The sequence below is a fragment of the Gallus gallus genome, chromosome 5, assembly GCF_016699485.2.
Source record: "Gallus gallus isolate bGalGal1 chromosome 5, bGalGal1.mat.broiler.GRCg7b, whole genome shotgun sequence".
Classification (NCBI taxonomy): Eukaryota; Metazoa; Chordata; class Aves; order Galliformes; family Phasianidae; genus Gallus; species Gallus gallus.
The window spans coordinates 38,573,592-38,594,076 of record NC_052536.1 but is presented as its reverse complement, the minus strand read 5'-3'; the positions used below and the strand labels follow the sequence as shown (position 1 = coordinate 38,594,076).

The window sequence follows — 20,485 nt, the reverse complement described above, 5'->3', positions numbered from 1 at the left end:
CCCTTTCTCATGCAACTGATGTCAGCCACCCACTTCAGAGTGAACTCAGAAAGCATTATTGTGCAAGAATTGTTGCAAGCATGGTCAGGGGTAGAATACTGAATTATGAGATGGGAAAGCCAAGCTCAGTGTGCTGAAAGCTATCCTCTCCTGAACTCCGAGCACGTTTGGACATGCTGCATAGCACTAGCATTTGTATGGGAAACAACTTTTAGCAAAAACACACATTTCAAAGGATCAAATACTTCTAAGAACTGGGATGCTTGTGGGTACCTTGGATAAAACTTAGGTTTTATAACTGTAGTATTTCATGTGTTGTTATATGCATGTCCAGCAGGTAATGCTGATAGCCTACTGGTATCAGTCACACTGCTGCCTCGGTACCTGCAACCTTATGACAGTCATGGCCATCCTCTCAGTGACAAGAAATACTATAATTCTTGTGGGCTGTTTTTGTGTGTCACGACATAAGCAGCCCCCCTTCCAGTTGAGATGCTGCTGTCCTTACAACACATCACCAGCCTTGAGAATACTCTGACCACATCAAAACTGATTTGACATTATATTTTGTAGCACAGAAGACTCACTTTTTGAAAAACAGCTCATGATACTGCTGTTAACTTCTGGGTGGGAAGCAATCGTAGCACAACATAATAAGCATTATTAACATTTATTCTGGGTAAAAAAAATGTCCTACCATCTCGTCATATTTCACACTGCACACCAAGCACAAAACTCACAAAACTCTCATTGCACTAAACTCTGCCTCTGTGAAGTATAGCACAAGGTCTATCTGGTACGGCAGTGTTTTGTACTAAATAAAACCCTTTGTTGTATTTTCATTTTTTAAAATTAGACATATTAGGGGCATTGCAGAAAAAATGGTATTTGTATTTGCTGAGCTAAGAATTTCTTCAGGAGGTGCAGTTTTATCCTCACCTACTCAGGAGATCTGCTACAGGAGATTCTGCTTCTTCAGCATGAGGTGATGGAACCATTCTTCGAAGCTCGGGTCCCATTTCCCGTACAGGAAGCCGAAAACAATTCAAAAGGTGATGAAGGTAAAGGGAAATAATAGACTGCTTAAGATTTGCTGAAAAATGAATGCTGTGACCAGTGCTGCAAAACTCTGAGCTTACAGACAAAATACATCTTCATTTCCAATAAAAACATGAGTTTTCCATTCAAAGCACATACATTTTTCAAGCAGTACTATCTATTAGAAAACAATAAGCATTGGTTTTCTGTCTGTTACTGAATTTCTTAGTCCTGGTGAATTTAAGTGGCCTAAAAAAAACCCTACTACCGTTAGGGAAAAAAGTGAAATTGCCTACGTGGGCACAGTAAGAGGCATTCCAGTTCCATTAAACAAATCCAATTAATTTAATGACAATAAGAAGAAAACAATGAAGAAGTTGATGAAACTCCCCTTTCAGCACTGAAAAGCCCTACTTCCTCCATTTCTTGAAATGCATGAGATGTAGCAGGAATCTTTAAGCTGGCACTGCTTCATTTCAAGATGGAAATCATATTGCTGCAGTGCAGAATAGCAGAAGCATTTCAGAAAACTTTCAGAGATTAAGTGACTAGAGAAAGGCCAGATTATTCTTCTCATATCATGACAACAGCTTGACTTCCACTTCAAAAAGTAAAATAGTAAGGTATTTTAAACAACAATTGCTAAATATTTGTAAGTCAGCAAGTCCGAATAAGTCATGATTGAAAATTTAACTGAAACTAACCAAAAAGCTCTATGGACCATCAATATGATTTCAATGCATTTCAGACTGCCAGGCAAGACTTCAGTGTACTGAGGGGAGGGAAAATCTAATACAGCTTCAGCTTTTCAGGGGATAGAAAGATGAATCTGAATGAACATAGGCTGCAGAACATGGAGAAAACGTTAGAATAACCTGTAATTTTTGATTAAGCAGGTATAAAGCAAAAATAACTGAAATTAATGAAGCTTAAAAGAAATAGAACTGGTCAAATAAAATTGAGACCTTACTTTGATTAAATGGAATTGAAAATTGATGGGAGGACAAAAACAAGGATATATTTATACCTCTGATGGGTATTTGAAATGCACCATGTGACACAGTCTGATGCCAGAATTATATGAAATTAACTGGATGGTGTGAAATGTAGTACAACTATGGTCCCTTAATTGTATATAGTAATCTGTCAAACACTGTCATCTTCCACTCTAACAAAAACAGCTTAAAATTTGTTCCTGACTACATTATTTAATTACTTTAAATTGGAATACAACACAGAATTATTTATAACCAGAGACGAGAAAGTTTAGAAGGAGGGAAGCAGAAGTTCATAACGCATGAGATTGGTGACTTATCAAAATCAGTTTGACCTGCTTTCTGGATGCAAACTGAATTCAAAGGACTATGGAAATACACTTAAAGGACAGGAGATCAATAACCTTAGCAGGTCCAAAGAAGATTTAGACTTCAGACCATAGGTGCTACTAAAATGAGAGAGAATAGCAGCAGGGAAAGTTGATATGGCAGAACTCCTGGTAATCCTGTTATGCTTTAAGTGCTCCACTTAAAAATGCATTTAAATAATTTTAAGGGATATGAAGAAGAGCACCAGAGATGAACAAAGGATGGAAAAAAACTGCGAGCTTAATCAGTTACTTTAACAATGCAAGCTGAGGAATGACTTGTTCGGTTTATAAATACCTATAGTGAAAAGAGCAATATCACAGCATGCATTTCAGTTTAGCAGACAAAAGGTAAAAGTTCTGACAGCTGGATACTGAAAGATGACATTCAAGATAAAAGGCACATTTTTAACAGTAAGTAATTACCTTGTGAACAACTTGGGTGGATTCTTCATTGCTAGGAGCATTCAAATGAGGGCTGGATGCTTCTTCTACAGACGCACTTTAGTTCAAACAAGAATTTGAGGAAGTCTTGGAAACTGCACTCCACAATAGAGGAGGCCAAAACGCTGTTTCCTTCTGTCTTCTGAGTCAGGCTAGAGGAATTCACACTTGAGCAGTTAAATTTGTCTCACAGACAGAAGTCTCATGCATTTTGGACACTTCGGAACATGTGATACAGTTGGGAACTGTATGGCTACACTATACAGCTGCCTGCAAGGAATTAACACACAGATAAAGGAAGAGTGTAAAACTGTGTAGGCAGGAGCCCCTATTTCTGTTCCAGGAATGGAGAGAAAGAAAGCAGTGACAGCAAGCTACAGCCTAGCGCATGCCAGAAATTTTGCATTTTGAGATTCCTCAGCTCAAGTCTGCTGGGGACTCTGCTCCTTTCAGACTTTTGTGTTATCAGAAAGATAAAGAAGCAATTCACCTTTTTGTCCTCAGTGAAATAAAGATGAGCAGGCCTAATATCATGTAGATAGACTTCACAGTGTAAGTAAAAAATTGAGCCAGAAGAGATGGAAACACAGTGTTGGTGAAAAAAATTACTGCTTCAGTTGTAGCTATACCTGTTAGGAGAACAAGTGTTGCAAACAGTGAGTTTGCACTCTCAGGGAATAAAAAGATCTCCATCGATGGCACTCCCCCCTGCATGTAAAGCAATATGGTTCAAGACATTGTTCTGCCTAGTTCAAGGCGAAAATTTGAAGCAGAATCTCCTGTACCTTACTTTATAACAGCATCTCAAGCCATGACACTGCTGGCTGTTCTGGGAATCACTGTCCAGTTCTCACTGTAAGTTTGACCTTTGAAGAAAAGACAACCACATTTTGAAAAACATGTTTTATTGAAAATCTGGGATACAGATTTAGTTGATGAGCATTCTCCTCCAAGAGAGGGACTACATTTTTTCACCCAAGTTATCCTTTTGGTAACAAACTATCCATACCCTTCACAATTCAGACCTTACGCATATTTGGCTGGCAGATTAAGCTAGTGTAGGAGTTCGCCCTGCACAGACGGTGAGCATAATGTACAGTCATCACATGGAAGTAACAGTTAAGAAACCGAAAAATTCTTCCAAGTTTTCATGATGGATCTATGGCAATGGTCACGCACTGCAATATATTTTTAGAGCTCTGTACAGGGCACTCTGAGTCAGGCTCCTCCCAGAAATCCTTTAATTCATATACACTGTTAAAGCTCACATGTCACTCTTCAGTAAGAAATCATAGTATCACTTTTGGATCTGCACTTTCCCACACAGGGAACATGGTCTTGTGGAAATAAGTAAAGCATGATTTGGAATCAAGGACTTGGCAGTTCAACAGCACTAGACCAAGCCATATACTTTTCAACTATGTACTTTATTTGATTCATATTTCACAGTCTTTCTGTAAAGATTTAACGAAAAGGTCATGTTTTATAACAGGGCTCCTAGGCTACTGTATTCAAAGCTGACAATGAACTTGAAAGGTACAGAAAAGGTTTACTTTTTACTTTTTACTTACAGGTTTACTTACAGAAAAGCAACTAGAGCAGTAGAACTTCAAAAATACGTAGCAAAAGTAATCAAAAATACCAACGTTTATTTAACCTCAGTAGAAAAACAGCAGTTCATCTGAGCCATGAAGATACCCTGCTTGCTAATTGTCAGCAGCAACTGAAGTCCCAGCAGACCACCTCACTGACTTTTCAGACTGTGACAGGTGTCTTTAGACTAACTTGTCTTGCCACTTTTGAAGTAAAAAAAAACAACAACAACAAAAAAAACCCTCTAAGTTCACTGCTTACATACTTCCAATTAAAGAGGCTAATGTTTCTGCTCATCTCCACTGGACCACTTCCAGACCCCTGCCCAGAATCAACATCTATTCTGGTCCTAACGCAGTCAACTGATTTTCCTCAAAAGAGCACCAGAGCTATACTGTTTTATTAAATGGAAGCCAAGAGAGGGAAGTCCTTATTGTTTAAAGCTTTACTAGGGCTTCTAGGAATAAAGGCAGCTAAGAGAAACTGAACAGGAAGATATTTGACAATGTATCTGTCATTAGGGGCCCTCAACATCCTTTCTCATAATGGCACATCTTGAAGCAAAATTTGCCTAGGGATACAGTTCCTATGGGGCCCTGGCTTTACCTATCTAGAGTTCTAGAGTCATTTTTCTAGTTCAGCAAAAACTGTTAAAATCTGGACTGCTGCCCAGTAGATTTCTAACCAGCTGCTGGACATTATTCCCAGATTTATCAAATACATGTTTATACAAATTAACTGTTTGAAATGCCCACCAGCTGTAAGCATACACACTTCAGCTCACTCTCGGTGTTGTCAGGAAAAAATGTATGTGGTGCTGAGAGGACTACGAGAGAGTTTTAGCAGCTAGAGGCTCCCTAAGTCAAAGTGCCCTGCAAGGTTGGTTTTCCACTCCCTTTACTCCAACATAGCAGTAGAAATAGGATGGAGATCAAATAGGAAAAAAAAATAATATTTACTGTAAGGATGGTCAAACAGTGGATCAGGTTTCCTAGAGGAAATCTCCACGAGGGGGCTGATACCCCATGTTTGAGATATTAAAAAAGATATTTGGATAATGCCCTCATTAACATGCTTTAGCTTTCAGCTAGCTCTGAAGCAGTTAGGCAGTTTGATTCGATGATCTTTGAAGGTCCTTTCGAAGTAATAACACAGAATCATTTAAGAGGTCACTGGTGTACTCTCTCATCATAAACAGCTGGAATTCAACTCTTTTTTTCTTACCTCCTTTCTTCTCTAGAGAAAGCCTGAATCCACCATCGTGTTTTCTAGGATCACAATCACTTCCTATTAACACATTCTGAACTTCCTATTCCCCTCTATAATTGATAGATAGAATAAGAATGCTAAGAAAAATAGAAAAGATATCCTATGCACTTTCCCACACCACAACTCTAAGCCCATTAAAGGTATCAGATCAGTGGAACTGCCTCCTACTCCTTCCACTCCTTTCTCTAAGAAGCTCTTACCTTCTGGCATTCTTACACAAATGGCACAAGGCCCCACCATATCTACTCACCCAACAATTGTCATTTAATGCACATGTCATGTGTAGTTCTAGAACAGCTAGCTACGTCCTGCATTATTACACTGTATTATGCTGCCTTCCTGCCTTCTGGTTTCTCTGGCTGAATTTTGATATTGCAGTGCTGCAAGTTGGGAGATATCCTATTATGCACAATTATAGTGAAAACATAACACAGTCTTCAAAAATTTGTCTCTTAATAAATTCCCATGTACTGTGCTACAGGAGTAGCCGCACAGCAGTTCAGGAGGAGGGCAGGATACTATGAAACATATTGCTATTAGTTTGTTACAGCTTTTAAAGGGCTTTATGGGGAATTCTGCCACACATTTATCTCTAGGCCTCTGTCTAGGGAAAATGTGACTCCTATTTCTCCTCCATGAGACATCTACGGCACTTCTTTTCATCAGATTTTTCCCTAAAAAGATGGAAACCCCTTATTACAGGGCAATCCCTTGCACCTTTTCTACTGAGTGTATTTTAGGAAGTCTACAACAGCATTCTCCACAGCCTTCTCTAATCTTGATTCCGAAAGGCATCAGAGAATGAAGGGGTCTAACCACAAACTAGCAAGAGTTCTACTATAATTTCAAGTATCACTTTTAAGAATCTGAAGTGAAGTGATCAGAGCATCAAAATAACCAGTGATACACAGCACAATTTTTGGAAAGCATTTTCAAGTGGAAATGAACACACTCTAAGCAATCCAGATTTCTTATCCTTCATAGGGAGAGACATTCCTAGTTCTTTTACACAGCCTGCCTCTGGTAAAAAACAAACAAACCCTTTTTATTGGAGGGACTGATACAAGTGTCTAGACAAACCCACATCTGTAGAATAGCTTTTGCAACTGACTACTGCAGATGTCTGCTAATACCACTGCAGAAGATGTTAGGCCTTAACTACATTTCATGTCAAGCAGGCTAGGGATGAGATACATTTACGTGGAGGAAAATAGTTTTGTTTAACTTCAAACTCAAGCAGATAAAACTTTCAGCAAGATTGTCCAAGTTGACATCTTTTTCTTTAGTTATTTTTAAATACACATATTCACTCAATTTCTCTCAATAACAAAAGAAGGAGGGAAGGGAGATGAAAGGACTTGTTTTACCGTGGGCCATTATGCCCCTTTTCCTCTCACTTCTCTCCTTTTTTTCCATTCTTAGCAATCAATTTCACAGAATCGTAGGGGCTGAATGGGACCTCTAGGAGAATATCTAATCCAATCCCCCCTGCCAAAGTAGGCTCCCTAGACCAGGTTCCACAGGTAGGCATCCAGGCGGATCTTAAATATCTTCAGAGAAGGAGGCTTCACATCCCTCTGAGCAGCCTGATCCAGTGCTCCATCACCCTTACTGTGAAGAAGTTTTTATGTACATTTGAACAGAACTTCCTATGCTTCAGTTTGTGGCCATCCCTTGTCCTGTTGCCACTACAGAAAAGAGTCTGGCCTCATCCCTTTGCCTCCTGCACCTTAGATGTTTATGGACATTGATCAAATCCCCTCTCAGTCTTCTTTTTTCAAGGCTGAACAGAGATAGGTCACTCAGCCTTTCCTCATAAGAGAGGTGCTCCAGGCCCTTTGTCATCTTTGTGGCGCTCTGCTGGACTCTTTTCCAGCAGATCCCTGTCTTTTCTGTACTGGGGAGCCCAGAACTGGACGCAATACTCCAGGTGAGGTGTCACCAGGGCAGAGTAGAAGGGGAAGATCACCTCCCTTGACCTGCTGGCCATGCTCTTTTTAAGGCATCCAAGGATGCCATCGACATTCTTGGCCGCCAGGGCACACTGCTGGCTCACAGCCAACCTGCTGTCCATCAGGACACCTGAGACCCATTCTGCAGACCTCCTCTCCAGTAGATCACCCCCAGCCTGTACTCATGCATGTGGTTATTTCTCCCTAGGTGCAAGACTTTACACTTGCTCTTGTTAAACCTAATCTGCTTCCTCTCTGACCAGCTCTTCAGCCCGTTCAGGTCTCGCTGAATGGCAGCACAGCCTTCTGGTGAGTCAGCCATTCCTCCCAGCTTCAAGTAATCAGCAAACTTGCTGAGCATGGACATTATCCCCTCATCAAGGGGATCAACAAGACCAGAACAATTTCACAGCAAAAAAAGAAGTTCAGCCTTATAAACTATAAAGATACACAGATGAAATAACATTTAATCAGTCTTGCCACATTAACCCTGGTGAACAAGTATCTCCCTTGCACCATGTTTAAAAACACCTCTGCATTCTACCAAGAAAATCCAAAGCCACTTGCCCTGTACACTTTTTAGTCACTAATGGGTAGTGCAAATACATACAGCTTTGAAACAAATACTTCCAGTGCAAGCCTTGCAATTCTCATTCACTCATCTTTACAGATCAAAATCTAAATGTATACTCATCAAAATCAAGTCACTGGGCTCCTAAGACTCTTGTCACTTTGGTCAAAGATTGCAATAAATACAGAATGTTGCTTCACCGCAAGCAGATCTCCACTAATTCAGAACAATTGTAACCCCAAAAGCAAGACTCTCTGTCAACAGTCAGCAACAGTCTGACACCACCCCACCAAACTAAGCTTCCTCTCCTCACACCAACTCTCTTCATCTACTTGCAACTGGTGATAGCCCAATACTGGGGACTGTTTTGCAGTGCCACTCTCAGAACTGACTATCTGAAGAAGGGAATAGGAAGAGAGTTGCTTGCAGAATTCTGCAAATGACTGTCTTCTCACAGCAAGAATGGGAACATGCCAGCAGAGCACATCCAAGCTTCTGAAGTCCAAGAAAGTATAGAGTTAGCATGGAGTTCAAGGTCACGCTGGAGTGAGTACTCATCTCGTCAAGATCCCACTGTGCTGTTCCAGTCCCACGACTGGCTGTAAAGACAAGTTGTAAATGGCATGCCACCTTGCACATCTTGGACTCAGAATGTTCAAGTAAAAGCTTGAGACAGGAATTAGGAGGCACAGGAATAACTTAACAGCTATATACCATTTTACTACATGTTTGGATAAGTGGAGTCTTCAAGGTTGCTATTAGCTTTATCTGAACCTGTTAGAGATGCTTCTAGCTCTGCCCATGACTGTGGAGCATTGTTCTTTATTGCCTCTATGAAAAGTTGTGTTTGGTGTTTCAGCCTGTCCAGCTCAGCTTGAGTCACCTGGTTCTGATGAATGAGCTCCTTGGTTTTTAAAGTGATCTCCAGCAATCCTGACCTGCGTAGCACAACGAGTGTATTCTGAAAGCGTCTGCACTTACTCTGCTGTTGCAAAAGCAGCTCAGGGGTAGTGCAAGTCTCTTCTGGTATCAATGGCAGGCTCCACACCGCAGACTGCATTGTAGTTTGCGCTGCACTCTCATTCTCATGAGGAGTGCACTTTGCTGTCTGTAGAGCTCCAAAAGGCAAGAGAGAAGCCAAACCTGGAACTTTCGGAGTGTCAGCAGAAACACAATGGAAACCAGGAAGAGTTGACACTTTTCCAGTTGTCATCAAACTTGAAGAACTTTGCTGGTTAGAATCCTGAGGAGCCTTAAAGCTTACTGGTATGTGGGCAAAAGGACTAGTAGACAAACCTGTGCTCCTTGATACAGGAGAATTCTCCATTTTAGATGTTTCTGTGCAGAGTCGTTTATGGCAACTGGTTTCCTGACGTTCCTCTAGATCAAAGGAGTGATCTCTTTTGCAGGGCTGTGGTGCTATTTTGGGATAAGAGTTCAGGATGGGCAGGTAGTTAGTGGAATCATTTCTCTTTTTCCCAACAGGGTGAGGGTTAATGGGAGGTGGGATTGATGGGTGAAGAAATACCAGCTGTGGCTGAGCTGGAATCACTTCAAAGGATGGTTGGACAGTCCAAGACTGGAGCTGGGATGAACTCCCCTGAGAAGCACAAATGGGGAAAAACACAATTCTTACAGCAGTGCTACTGATAAGGATTAAAAAACGTTAAGCAAAACAGGTGGATTATGCCATTTCCACATAATTGATGCATGCTACACAATATAACATTGCGAACAGCTTATTAACAAACTCATTATTCTCTTCTCTGACAACAGAACCTAACACTTGAATCAAAGCTGAAAACCATATATAGAGAATATATTTAAAAACAATTCAATTCATACACACTTTCCCTAGTAAGAATTAGGGTGCATGCTTGTATCATACAGTGCAAGTGTAAAATTATTACTGCACTTGAGGCTAAACAAGAAGTATACAGAAAACTTGAAAAATAAACTTAAAAAAATCTGGTTATGAAATATTCCAAAAGAGTCAAAGACAGCACAGATATTTCAGGAGCAATTCAGACTCCCACTTTGTTGAAATGCAGCAACTCTAATCCTGTCATTTCTATTCTTATAGCAAACTTTTGAAAATGGTTATTTAACATAGACATTATTTAATGTAGCTGCTCAGTATGTCCTGCAATCATAAGTACAATACATGATTGCAATACATTTAAAACCATGAAGTTGGAAAAGAAGAAAAAATAATGACTATCAATCAATTCAAGGAAAACTGCCTGTTCTAAGCCCCAAGCAGTTTAATTCCACACCTTTGGTGAAATCCTGTGCACTGATATGCCTTAAAAGCATTATATTTCAAGAAAAGTGTCCAAGTTTTTACATCCTTCTGCAAGTCACATTCTGCAATATAGGCAGGGTAATACATCAATTTTTACAAGACATCACCTCTTCTTTCACAAATATGCTACTAGGGAACTTCATGAGATCTCCTGTCCAGAAAGCACACCTGCTTTCTCTTGACATGTTAAATGGTCTAGTAAAAAATAGTATTTCCTTCAGGAAAAAAACAAAAACCAAAAACCAAAAAAACCCTTCACTTCTTCTAATACAATACACTCTCAGCTGTTCTTCCAATTTCTATGGTCCAGTATTTGGAATGTTACTGCAGGCCTGCTGAGGGCACTGGTTTTCATAGCACTACAATATTTCATTCTTTTTTGTACCATTCTGACTCATCTGAAATCCAATCTCTTTTCTTCAGTCTCAGAATGCTTGAACTGGAAGATGATAACATGTTTTGCTGAAGTCCACTCCTGTCAGTAGAGGACTTAACTTGGCAAAGGTGGGCATCATCCACTGATCAGATATTGAGACTCGGTGATGAGATTCAATTACCAACTCTGACACTGAGTTCAGTGGGCAAGATGCCCTGTAGTAGTTAACATTAGTTCCTTATTTCACAGACAAAATAACACATCCAAAAGAAAGGTACCCAGAGAAATTAAGAGTGGGGAAGTATATAAATACCATGGCTATATAAACATTAGTCAGAACATGAAACCTTAAGGAGCAAGGCTTTGGAGTCAGAAGTTGTAATTTACTGTACGTTTGTAGAGTGCCTAGCATACTGGAGCCCCAAATTCATTGAGGCCTAAAGAACTGTGATAATAGTCTACCATGCTCTTGTTTTTATCCCATCTCCACTATTCACTTTCTTGTCCTTTCCACTCACATTGTGTTCTGCTCATATTCTCGTACCCAAAAATCTCATTTTTAGTAGAGAAGGAGACATGTAATTTTACAAATTCTGCAGTGAATTTTTTAATGAAAGATAACCTTCTGCAGATACCAGTGTTACTCACCTAAAAAGCCTTCCCACCCACTATGAACTTCTACAAACTTTAACTCAGCACGACTGTATTCCAGATAATTAATTCCTGCTTTATTTTTTTTAGTAACATTGTTAGCTGTTTACACTCTGAAATCAGGACAGCAGGTAAACATCACTAAGCAGGAGCACAGTGGTTCTATGATGGAAGGGGGATGCTGACTGAGACCGAAACAGATAAACTGTGTTAAGTGGGGACGCTGCATTATTTATTTATTTATTTTATGGTCCAGGGAGCACAACTGAGAACTGTGTTGAAAAGAGCACATGAATAAGATGACCAGCATGACTACCAGAGGTAACTAGACCCAGTGGAAAGAGCTAGAAAGACACTCCATCATTCTGACCTTGTCTCACTGTTTTTTACTTACTGAAATGAACATTTTTCAATTTAACATGACTGTTCTTAGCCATAAGTAATTAGATTTAAATGTTATGAACCACTCAAATTAACCGAATCTGGTAATTTTATCTACGTCTTCCTCTCCATTTTTTTTTCCTTTTGCTACACTATCAACATTCAAATTATGTGTATTATATGGCTACTTCTCCACCTAGTTGTAACAAAATCAAGAGTTTAACATGCTTAATTTTTGAGCCCCAAACCAACAGCTATCAGTCTGTGGCAAAGCATGCCTCTTCCCTACTACAAGAGAACCTGGACATTTGTTTGTGTTTTACATCATGTGTGTTTTGTCCACACATCTAAGAACACAGCTATAAAAAAAAAAAAAAAGCTTCTTGTCAAGATAAAGCACAGCGTTCAGATGAGAACCATGTCTGCCTACAAATGCATAATCTACCAAATTATTGGAACAGGTTACCCAGGGAATTGTTGGAGTCACTGTTGGAGGTGTTTCAGAAACATGTAAATGTGGCACCTAGGGACAGTTGGCACAAAATGTGGCACAGTTTAGCAGGCATGGTGGTGATGGATGGACGGCTGGACTAGATGACCTTGAAGGTCTTTTCCAAACTTAGTGAGTCTATGAAATATGAGCAAGAACCTACCTCTATGCTAGCTCTGACACACAGTATTTGAGTTTAACAGATCTTGCTCTTTTTCAAAACAGATACAGTACAAAAGAATCAAGATCTATATTCTTTTTTCTTCACTCTCATTGCACTCTTGTAAGTATTCTAATAATAAAAAAGGCTGAAGTACTTTTGCCTTATTTAAAAACACGAGTAGAAGTAAGAATCACAACGTTGGAAAGGACCTACAAGATCATTTAGTCCAACCATCCTCCCATTACCATTGCTACCACAAGCTACTAAATCATATTGCATAGCTCCTCATCCAGACACCTCTTCAACACTGCCAGGGACAGCGACTCCACCACCTTCCTGTGCAGGCCATTTCAGCGCCTCACCACTCTTTGAGAGAAAAAGTTTTTTCGTATGTCTAATCTAAACCTCCTCTGGTACAACTTGTGGCCGTTTCCTCGGGTCCTGTTTGTTGCCTGGGAGAAGAGTCCAAACCCCTCCTAACCCAACCTCCCTTCAGGAAATTGTAGAGTGCAATGAGGTCTCCCCCGAGCCTTCTCTTCTCCAGACTAAACAATCTCAGCTCCCTTAGCTGCTCCTCATAAGACCTGTGCTCCTCAGAAGACTTGTGAAGCCTAACAGTATAGCAATACTTCAAACTTCTAGCTCTTGCACCTTCTGTCACAATACAGAATTTTTCAATGTCACACAGAAGTGCTAGAGGAATAACACATAATATAATATTGGAAGATACAAACATGGAATGTAACTGTTGCAATGTGAGACATGTTATGTAATTAAGAAAAAAGCTGCTCAAATAAATATACTGAAACTAATTTTAGATACAGATTTAATTTGTTCATTTATAACTTTCTACATGAAGGCTTCACATTGCATGTAAAGCACTTCTAGAATCTAAGAAATGGAAAGCAAAAGCAATCATCCTACTCCTTTGTCTAAACTCAACAAAAAAGAAATTATCAGCTTTCGAATGGAAAAATACTTATTTTGGTTTGACCTTTGGTGCCATTTGAGTAACATTATAAAGATCTATTTTTTGCAGATCCCTTGAGACAAAAAGATGCAACACAGCTTCTGTATTTCATCTTTTCCTCCCCTTAGCGGTTTTAGCTGCCTCTCAAAAGAAGGGGTTGTTATTAACAAAACTTTACAAATTACTGCTTACTTTCTGGACTGCAACAACTTCATACAATCTTTTTTGAAAAGAAAATATAAAAAAAAATTGCAGTGTTTTCCAATATATTATTTTTTCCTTACCTGCTTTACTAGAACATTTTTCATTACAACCATAGGAGAAAGTGCAGGAAAGGAGCCACTCGTGGTCACGGGGCAAGGCCAAGGCCCATCCTCTGCATTCCAACACAATGTATTCAGGACATCCTCAGAGTCAGTGTGCTCCATAGCACTTAGGCACTCTGAACTGCCATCTGCCAAATGTAGAATTCAGCTGTTAGTTGTTTCATGTAGCATGCCTGCTGTTTCCTTTCTGTTCTACTACTCTGTTCCTTTTCAATCAAGCCACAGTGAATAATAAAGTTTAATTCTGGTATACCAATAAAATTAGATCTTTTGTGACAGCTGTCAAATGACCTTTATTTATTAAAAGACTTCGTATTTCAGATAGTTCTCATGCAGATACTGTCTCCACAAAAATCTATTTATTTTTGTTTGTCTGGATTTAGTCTCCTAGGGATGCCATGCTACCACAAGGTCAGCTCTGAAGACTGTTACACTGTTACACAAAAGAACTATCAGATTCAGGTCCATGGTGCAGTCTTCTGCATTTTTAAATCTGCTATCTACAAACCCCGTGTGCACAGTACTTCCCACAAAAACATATTTAACGGGAATCTTTGTATAGTTTTGTTGATTATCAAAGCAGAACATACTGTCTACATTTTGCTGGTGTTATAAAAATTACTGTTTTATCAGGCTCTAATGACAATCCAGTCAAACTGCAAGACATTACATGACATAATTCAATAGTTCATTGATCACCGCAAAGAACAAAAGTTAATCTTTCCATTCCCACTTCTGGGCTCTGAAGAACAAAGGATTCCTCAATTCAGTTCTTTGTTAGGCACATTTTTATATTCCCATGCCACTGGAATTCACAGGATGAACTACATAATACTCCACTCCAAAAATTGTGATAGCAGGATAATTTTTCAACCTGCCTTAGATATGAAGACCCTACCATGTAACAATCAGACACAAACTGACTGAACTGGAGTCAGCTTTATCTGACATCACCAGCTGTCTGAAAACAGGAAGAAGAAAAAAAAAAGTAGCACAGTCTTTTTCTAAACCTGAGTATCCGGAGTCCTTGTCAGATTCAGTTGCTGCCATTCTGAAGTGATGGTTCAAGCTCTTCATTTCCATCAGTGTGCCCAGTATCTTCTTGAGGGTGTCAATACATGACTATTTTGTCTCCATGCTTCCACAGTGCTGGTGGCTGTCTTCAACACCTTTTCCATGGAGGAACTACAGAAACCATTAAAAAACAAAACAGAGACTTCCTCTGAATCTAACAAAACATCCAACGGTATAAGTCAAAGGCTACACGTGTCCTTACACAAATCTTGTTATCAAAGTTTTGAGGCATGTGTTAAGCAATCTGTAGAATTCTATTAAACTTCTAGCTTCACATTTGCTGTTTATCACAGATTTACGTTAGCAAAGACCTGTCAATAAAATCACAGCTTATTCCCTGCAAAACACTCTGAACTATTCATATTTCATAACACATCAGAGAACTGAAAAGATAGGCCACAATTCTTTGCACCACATTACTTTGTAGAACTTTTGGGACTCAAGCCTTCCACCTGCCTCAGGCTAATTTTTTAAGTTTCAAGGAAGTTCCCACAGTCCAATCCTTCAGTCCCCTGTACTACAAGGGAATGATACCAGAGCAGATGTGGCTGTTGGGTCCTTTAGAGTAGGTTAAAACAAAAGCCCACTAAACTATGTCCCTATAGATGAATGTATCTTCTTGAACTGGCAAAAATGCAATGTCCAGCTCTACTACATGGCTCTGAAGTTCAGCACCATGGTTAACCAAGATAAAATAGTAGATATATAGTGTACAGTCGTTATCTGTAATTAAATTGAGGCTCCTCTGAGTGAAGTGGAAGTCACTTATCTCTTTCTACACTGCCAGTAAATTAATTGGAGACTTTCAGAAGCAGCTCAAATGACTCAAAGAATGAAATGTAAACAGATAACTAACATATTAGAGCCACTTCTCTACCTACAAAGGCAAAACAAGCTAAAAGCTATTCATAAACAAATTTTCCCAAGAATTAAAGTTGCTCAGGCTACATCTGTCTTTCAAACAGCTATTCTAGGAGCTGAATTGCAAATAAATCAGCCATGCTGGGTGAAGCCCACACAACAAATACAACTGAACCTGCAGAGCTGTGGTTTTGTTAGAACAGTCTGTTTCAATCTCTGAGTGAAGCAAGTCTTGTGATTAGAGAACAAGCTAGGGATGAAGAAATCCATACTGCTAAAAGAGCAACACATACTATACCTGCAAATCACTCCTAGTGGAGATGTAGCCTTAGAAATGCTTCCTCATATCCCTTCTGAATGAAAATTCTGAAAGGCTGAAACCAAAAGCGACAAAACCCAGAGAAATGTAGTTACATGATGGCCTCCCGTACTGTGTACTCATAACAACCTTCCCACAGTTCCTAAGGGTGGGCAGGCTTTTGTAAAACAAAGAACAGTTTCTCCTTCTCTCATAAAAGGTAGCAGAGACTTTGGCTAACAGAAAACTGACAGGATGAAACAGAGAAATTGACCAATGCTATTCGTAAAGATTTCCTATAAAGCAACCCTTTCAAGTTGCATCTCATGTTAGAGCTGTATATTTAAATTAAAATTACAGAAACTTCGGACTTCACATAACAGACAGAGCAGGAGCCCATTAACAGCACTGACCAGTGACATCTACCTCAAGTAACACTGCAACATAAACATTCTGGAATAATCTACCCCCAAAAGTAAGTTTCTTCTTAAGGTCCTTATTCTTGATGGCTAGAATTGTGCTTCAAGTTCTTAAGCCTTAGCAACTCCATTAATGAATTCTGTATGTTAGATAACAGTGCTGAGATGCTAGAGTGGCTGCCTGTAAAGGTAGAAAAATGCTCAACAGGAGAAAACTTTGTCACTAGCCTTTTGCCTCATTTCTACTTCTGTCTTCAGTCACACCTACTGACCTGCTAACAGACACAGAGCTGTCAGAACTATGGAAAAGCATCCTAGGTGCTATCCCTGCTCTGTGTCTCATTCATAGAATCATCCGATAGGCCTTATCAAGGGATCACGATCAGGAAATCCAGTAATTACTGGCATTTTAAACTACTTATCAGTATACACATCATATCTGTATGAATTTTAACTGGATTAAAAGCTATGAAGATAACCCCGCCACATTGTTTCTGTCACTAACAGAACAGCACAACTGAATGTTCGTGGCATGAACAAGTCTTAAATGACTGGATCCAAGCTTCTGTTACTTATCCTTCTCCAAAGCAGACATTAGTTAAGAAGGCACTGTGTATGGATGCTCATCTCCAAAAATTAGAACTGGACACAAAAGGAGAGCTAGAAATATGTGAGATACAAGCACTCCTTCTGTCAGCCAGGCACCCCTGGCTGTTGGAAGGGACCCACAAGGATCAGAGCCCAGCTCCACCATTCAGAATTCAAACCCTACGCATGAGATCGCCGTCCCAACAGTCCACCTCCGGGAGCCTGGGGCTGTGCCCACTGCACAGAGCCCGTCCCACGCCCGACCACTCTCCGGGGCAGAACCTTTTCTGGTATCCAACTGTGTTCCCCCCCACAAGACGCGGCTCCAGGCCGTTTCCTCGGGTCCCACCAAGGGAAGCTTTGAGAGCTGCTGGCCCATCTTCCCTTAAGGAGATAACTGAGAGGCATCCACTCTCAAGTAGCGCTCGGGACGGCGGGCGCTGGCCCCCCTCCCGCCCGCTCCCGGGGCTCCTCCTCACACCGCCGTGCTCTCCCTGCCGGCCGCCTCCCCGGCGCCTCGCCCCCGAGCAGGGCCAGGCCGGGCTGTCCCGGAGCCCGACGGGACGAGAGTTCCAGCGTAGCCGTCGCGGCCGAGCAAGCGCGCAGCCCCTCCCCGTGGCGAAGTGGGGCCGGTCCTAGCCGAGATCGGGCCGCCCCGAGCATTACGGTCACACCGCGCCCGCAGCGGTAACGCGCGCTGGGCCGTGACACCCCTCACCTGGCTGCCCACAGCCTCGGCGCCACCCGCTCCGCGCGTGCGCGGCGCCACCACCACGAAGCACGAACCTCCCCGCCGGCCTAGCTGGGCCCGCCCCGGAAAGGGAAAGTGAGCCGGTCGCTTCCCTCAGCGCGCATGCGCACGGCCAACTGCTTGCGCCCTCTGCCGGTGGGGCGGGTGCAGTGCGCGTGCCTGGCCGTTTGGGCGGGAAGGGCGGTGGGATGCCCTGTGGTGTCTTTTGTGGTGTCGTGTGTGGCGCGCGGAGTTGAGGCGGGAATAAACTCAGTCTGAAGTCACGTTCGCGGGGCTTCAAGTACAGGGTGGCGTGGTGTGTGGGGGAGTAAGGAGCTGTAGATGCACAGTGCTTGTGAGTACACATGGAGTTTGCCAGGGAAAAAGGCACACCGAGGCATTGCCTGAAAAGCACTCAGGAGATCCACTCTGCTGCTGTCAGGAAAATATTGGAAAAGAGAATCTTCACTAAAAAAGCATGAGTACTTTTTGCCACACGCAGCAAGTATGCAAGTGGGTGAAGCTGCCCGGCCTGGATGCCTGAGAGGATCAGGCAGGTGATCAGAGCTAGGAATCTGGGGTGCTGCTGAAGCTCCCAAATGCTGTGCTGAACAGTATAATTCATCTAACTCACGGGACTTTAGGCTTTTCTAGTGCCTGTTCTGCTCTGTGGAAGACAGGTAGCGAATGCACAGCCACACAGCAAACAAGGCAGCATCGGAGGTCCGAAAGTGGAGTCTCAGAGAGGGAAGGAGTGTGTGGATTTGCTTCTGTGAATTGCAGAAAACCAAGGGCAAACGAGAAGGAGGAGGTGGATCTTCTACATCAGTGACTACAGCAAGAATAGATGTTCTTTTTCTAAGAACTTCATAAACACTGCCAGCACCCAGAAGTCTATCAGGATATTTTGCATTTGGAGATGAAAAGCAATTTCATGCGAGAAAACAAAAGGGATGTGTGGAAGGGCTGAGCTACGATGATATCCCTGGATAGTAGTACATAAAAGAAATGCTTCCATTGTAATGGTGGTCTTGGTTAAAGAACCTGAAACACACTTTTTAAGAAGATCAACGTGATCTAATAAGTTCCTGAATGGAAAAGAAAGGAATCTTTAATCTCAACCCTCTCTTGCAAATAACCTGTCGTGTACAAAGCAAATCAGAATGTCTGGGGCTGTGTGAAATGACACTGTCATTTTGAAAATCTGACACAGAATGGGATTTCATTCCTACCAATTCAAAGTGCTGTGAAAGATCTATAGTTACACATAGTGCTAGAATGCATTTTTGAGTATTTAAATACCAGATCTGTCTCCGAGCACATCTAAACAGTACTGTGAGATGTGTGATATCTAGGCTGTGGATTTGGATCCCTTACCATTTTGTAGTTTTGGATTCTGAGGAAAAGCATGCTAAGAATGCTGTTACATCATGATATTTGCTTAGGCATGGTGCTGATTGCCATATTCCCAGAAACAACCCTCGCTGATCTCCACAGAGACCAGATTTTTCAGAGTATGGAGTGTCCATGGGTTCTCTCTGAAGACAACTCATCAGGGAGCAACAGACCTGTATTTGGGAAAGAAACCTGCCCTTCAGTTCGGCTGATTCAGAACGTTTGTACTGTCTGACACCAGTCTTTCATCCAAGAAACAACAGGTAGGAGAACTGAACTACTGTCCTGTTCATAGAGTAGTTTTATTGGGTTGTCAAGGTAAAGTTCTGTTTTAAATGAATTATATCTTATCACTTGAATTCTCCCTGCATTAAGTTGAATTATACCCTAGATATAAATTGAGCATTATCACCTAAATTCTCTGTATTCTATGACCTCGTGCTTTAATCTATGTGTTTTTAATAACTTATATAATTTTCCCTGTCTTATCTCCTGATCTTTCATTGATCCAAAGTCTCATTTACTGTGTGCTTTCAGTGATTACTGTCAGTGACAACAGGATGTTTTCCCTTTTCATTACGCGGCACTGTGGTTTGTCTGTTTATTCTAAAGGTGAACATTTTGGCAAGTGAGTGTTAGCTTTTCATTCACTTCCTTGTTTAGTTTGGTCATGCAACAGGAAAAGAGTGGAAAGGGTATGGGTAAAGTATGACTGCATGTTTGCTCAGTTTAGGTGTTTCAGCATTTAATTTTAATCTCTTTTTCCAGGAAAAGATGTAGAGTTAGTCTTTGATGACTCAAGAAAGTATTTATCCAATGAAGCAATTAGTAGGTCTTGTGTGGTTGCTGAACAGTTAAAGGTGATGATATATGGACTTCATATGTGCTTATGTAAGAAATAATCTTTTGTCCTAACACAGTAGAAAGAAATGTTTGGCAAACTCTGAAAGTAAAGCATAGCCAGGTCAGAGGAAGAACACAGTTTTGTAATACATTGTCTGAACTGGAGAGGCCAGGAGGTGTTTGTTTGAAAGCAACAAATACTCAATCTTTTTTCTTTATACACACGCCACTTATTTTGCTGTCACTGGCAAAATACGCTTTAATAGGCATTGCATCAAATTAGCTTGCAAATAAATAGCTTTATACATGCCACTTTATTGAACCAAAGCTAACTTCAGTATTTGATACAGATATCTTGGTTGCTTTTATTACTTTTATTGTTAGT

General features: G+C 40.9%; 1 protein-coding gene across 4 annotated transcripts; it reads right to left on the bottom strand.

Moving 5' to 3' along the window:
• Positions 1–3,733: 3,733 nt before the first annotated feature.
• CIPC (CLOCK interacting pacemaker) lies at positions 3,734–17,927 on the bottom strand. 4 transcript variants are annotated; one of them, XR_006939512.1, is made up of 6 exons: positions 17,851–17,927; positions 16,126–16,201; positions 14,903–15,077; positions 13,851–14,020; positions 9,759–9,830; positions 9,507–9,649 (listed from the first exon to the last, which is right to left on the bottom strand). XR_006939512.1 is itself a non-coding variant. In XM_015287718.4 (5 exons), the coding sequence occupies exons 3-5, from the start codon at positions 14,973–14,975 to the stop codon at positions 8,952–8,954; spliced, it is 1,122 nt and encodes a 373-aa protein (XP_015143204.2). In that variant the 5' UTR covers positions 14,976–15,077; positions 16,126–16,201; positions 17,612–17,927; the 3' UTR covers positions 3,734–8,951. The 4 variants fall into 4 exon arrangements, 3 of the variants coding, with proteins under 3 accessions (XP_015143204.2, XP_004941875.2, XP_001235197.3); XM_015287718.4 differs by having other exon boundaries at positions 3,734–9,830; positions 17,612–17,927; XM_004941818.5 differs by having other exon boundaries at positions 3,734–9,830.
• Between the last annotated feature and the right edge of the window lie 2,558 nt (positions 17,928–20,485).

Bases quoted from the DNA above. Each gene is read 5' to 3' on its own strand.
- CIPC (XM_015287718.4), bottom strand. From the start codon at position 14,975: ATGGAAATGAAGAGCTTGAACCATCACTTCAGAATGGCAGCAACTGAA. The intron at 14,021-14,902 runs GTTTAGAAAAAG...TACATTTGGCAG, and splicing joins CAAGGACTCCGGATACTCAG to ATGGCAGTTCAGAGTGCCTA. The intron at 9,831-13,850 runs GTAAGGAAAAAA...TGTGCTTCTCAG, and splicing joins AAAATGTTCTAGTAAAGCAG to GGGAGTTCATCCCAGCTCCA.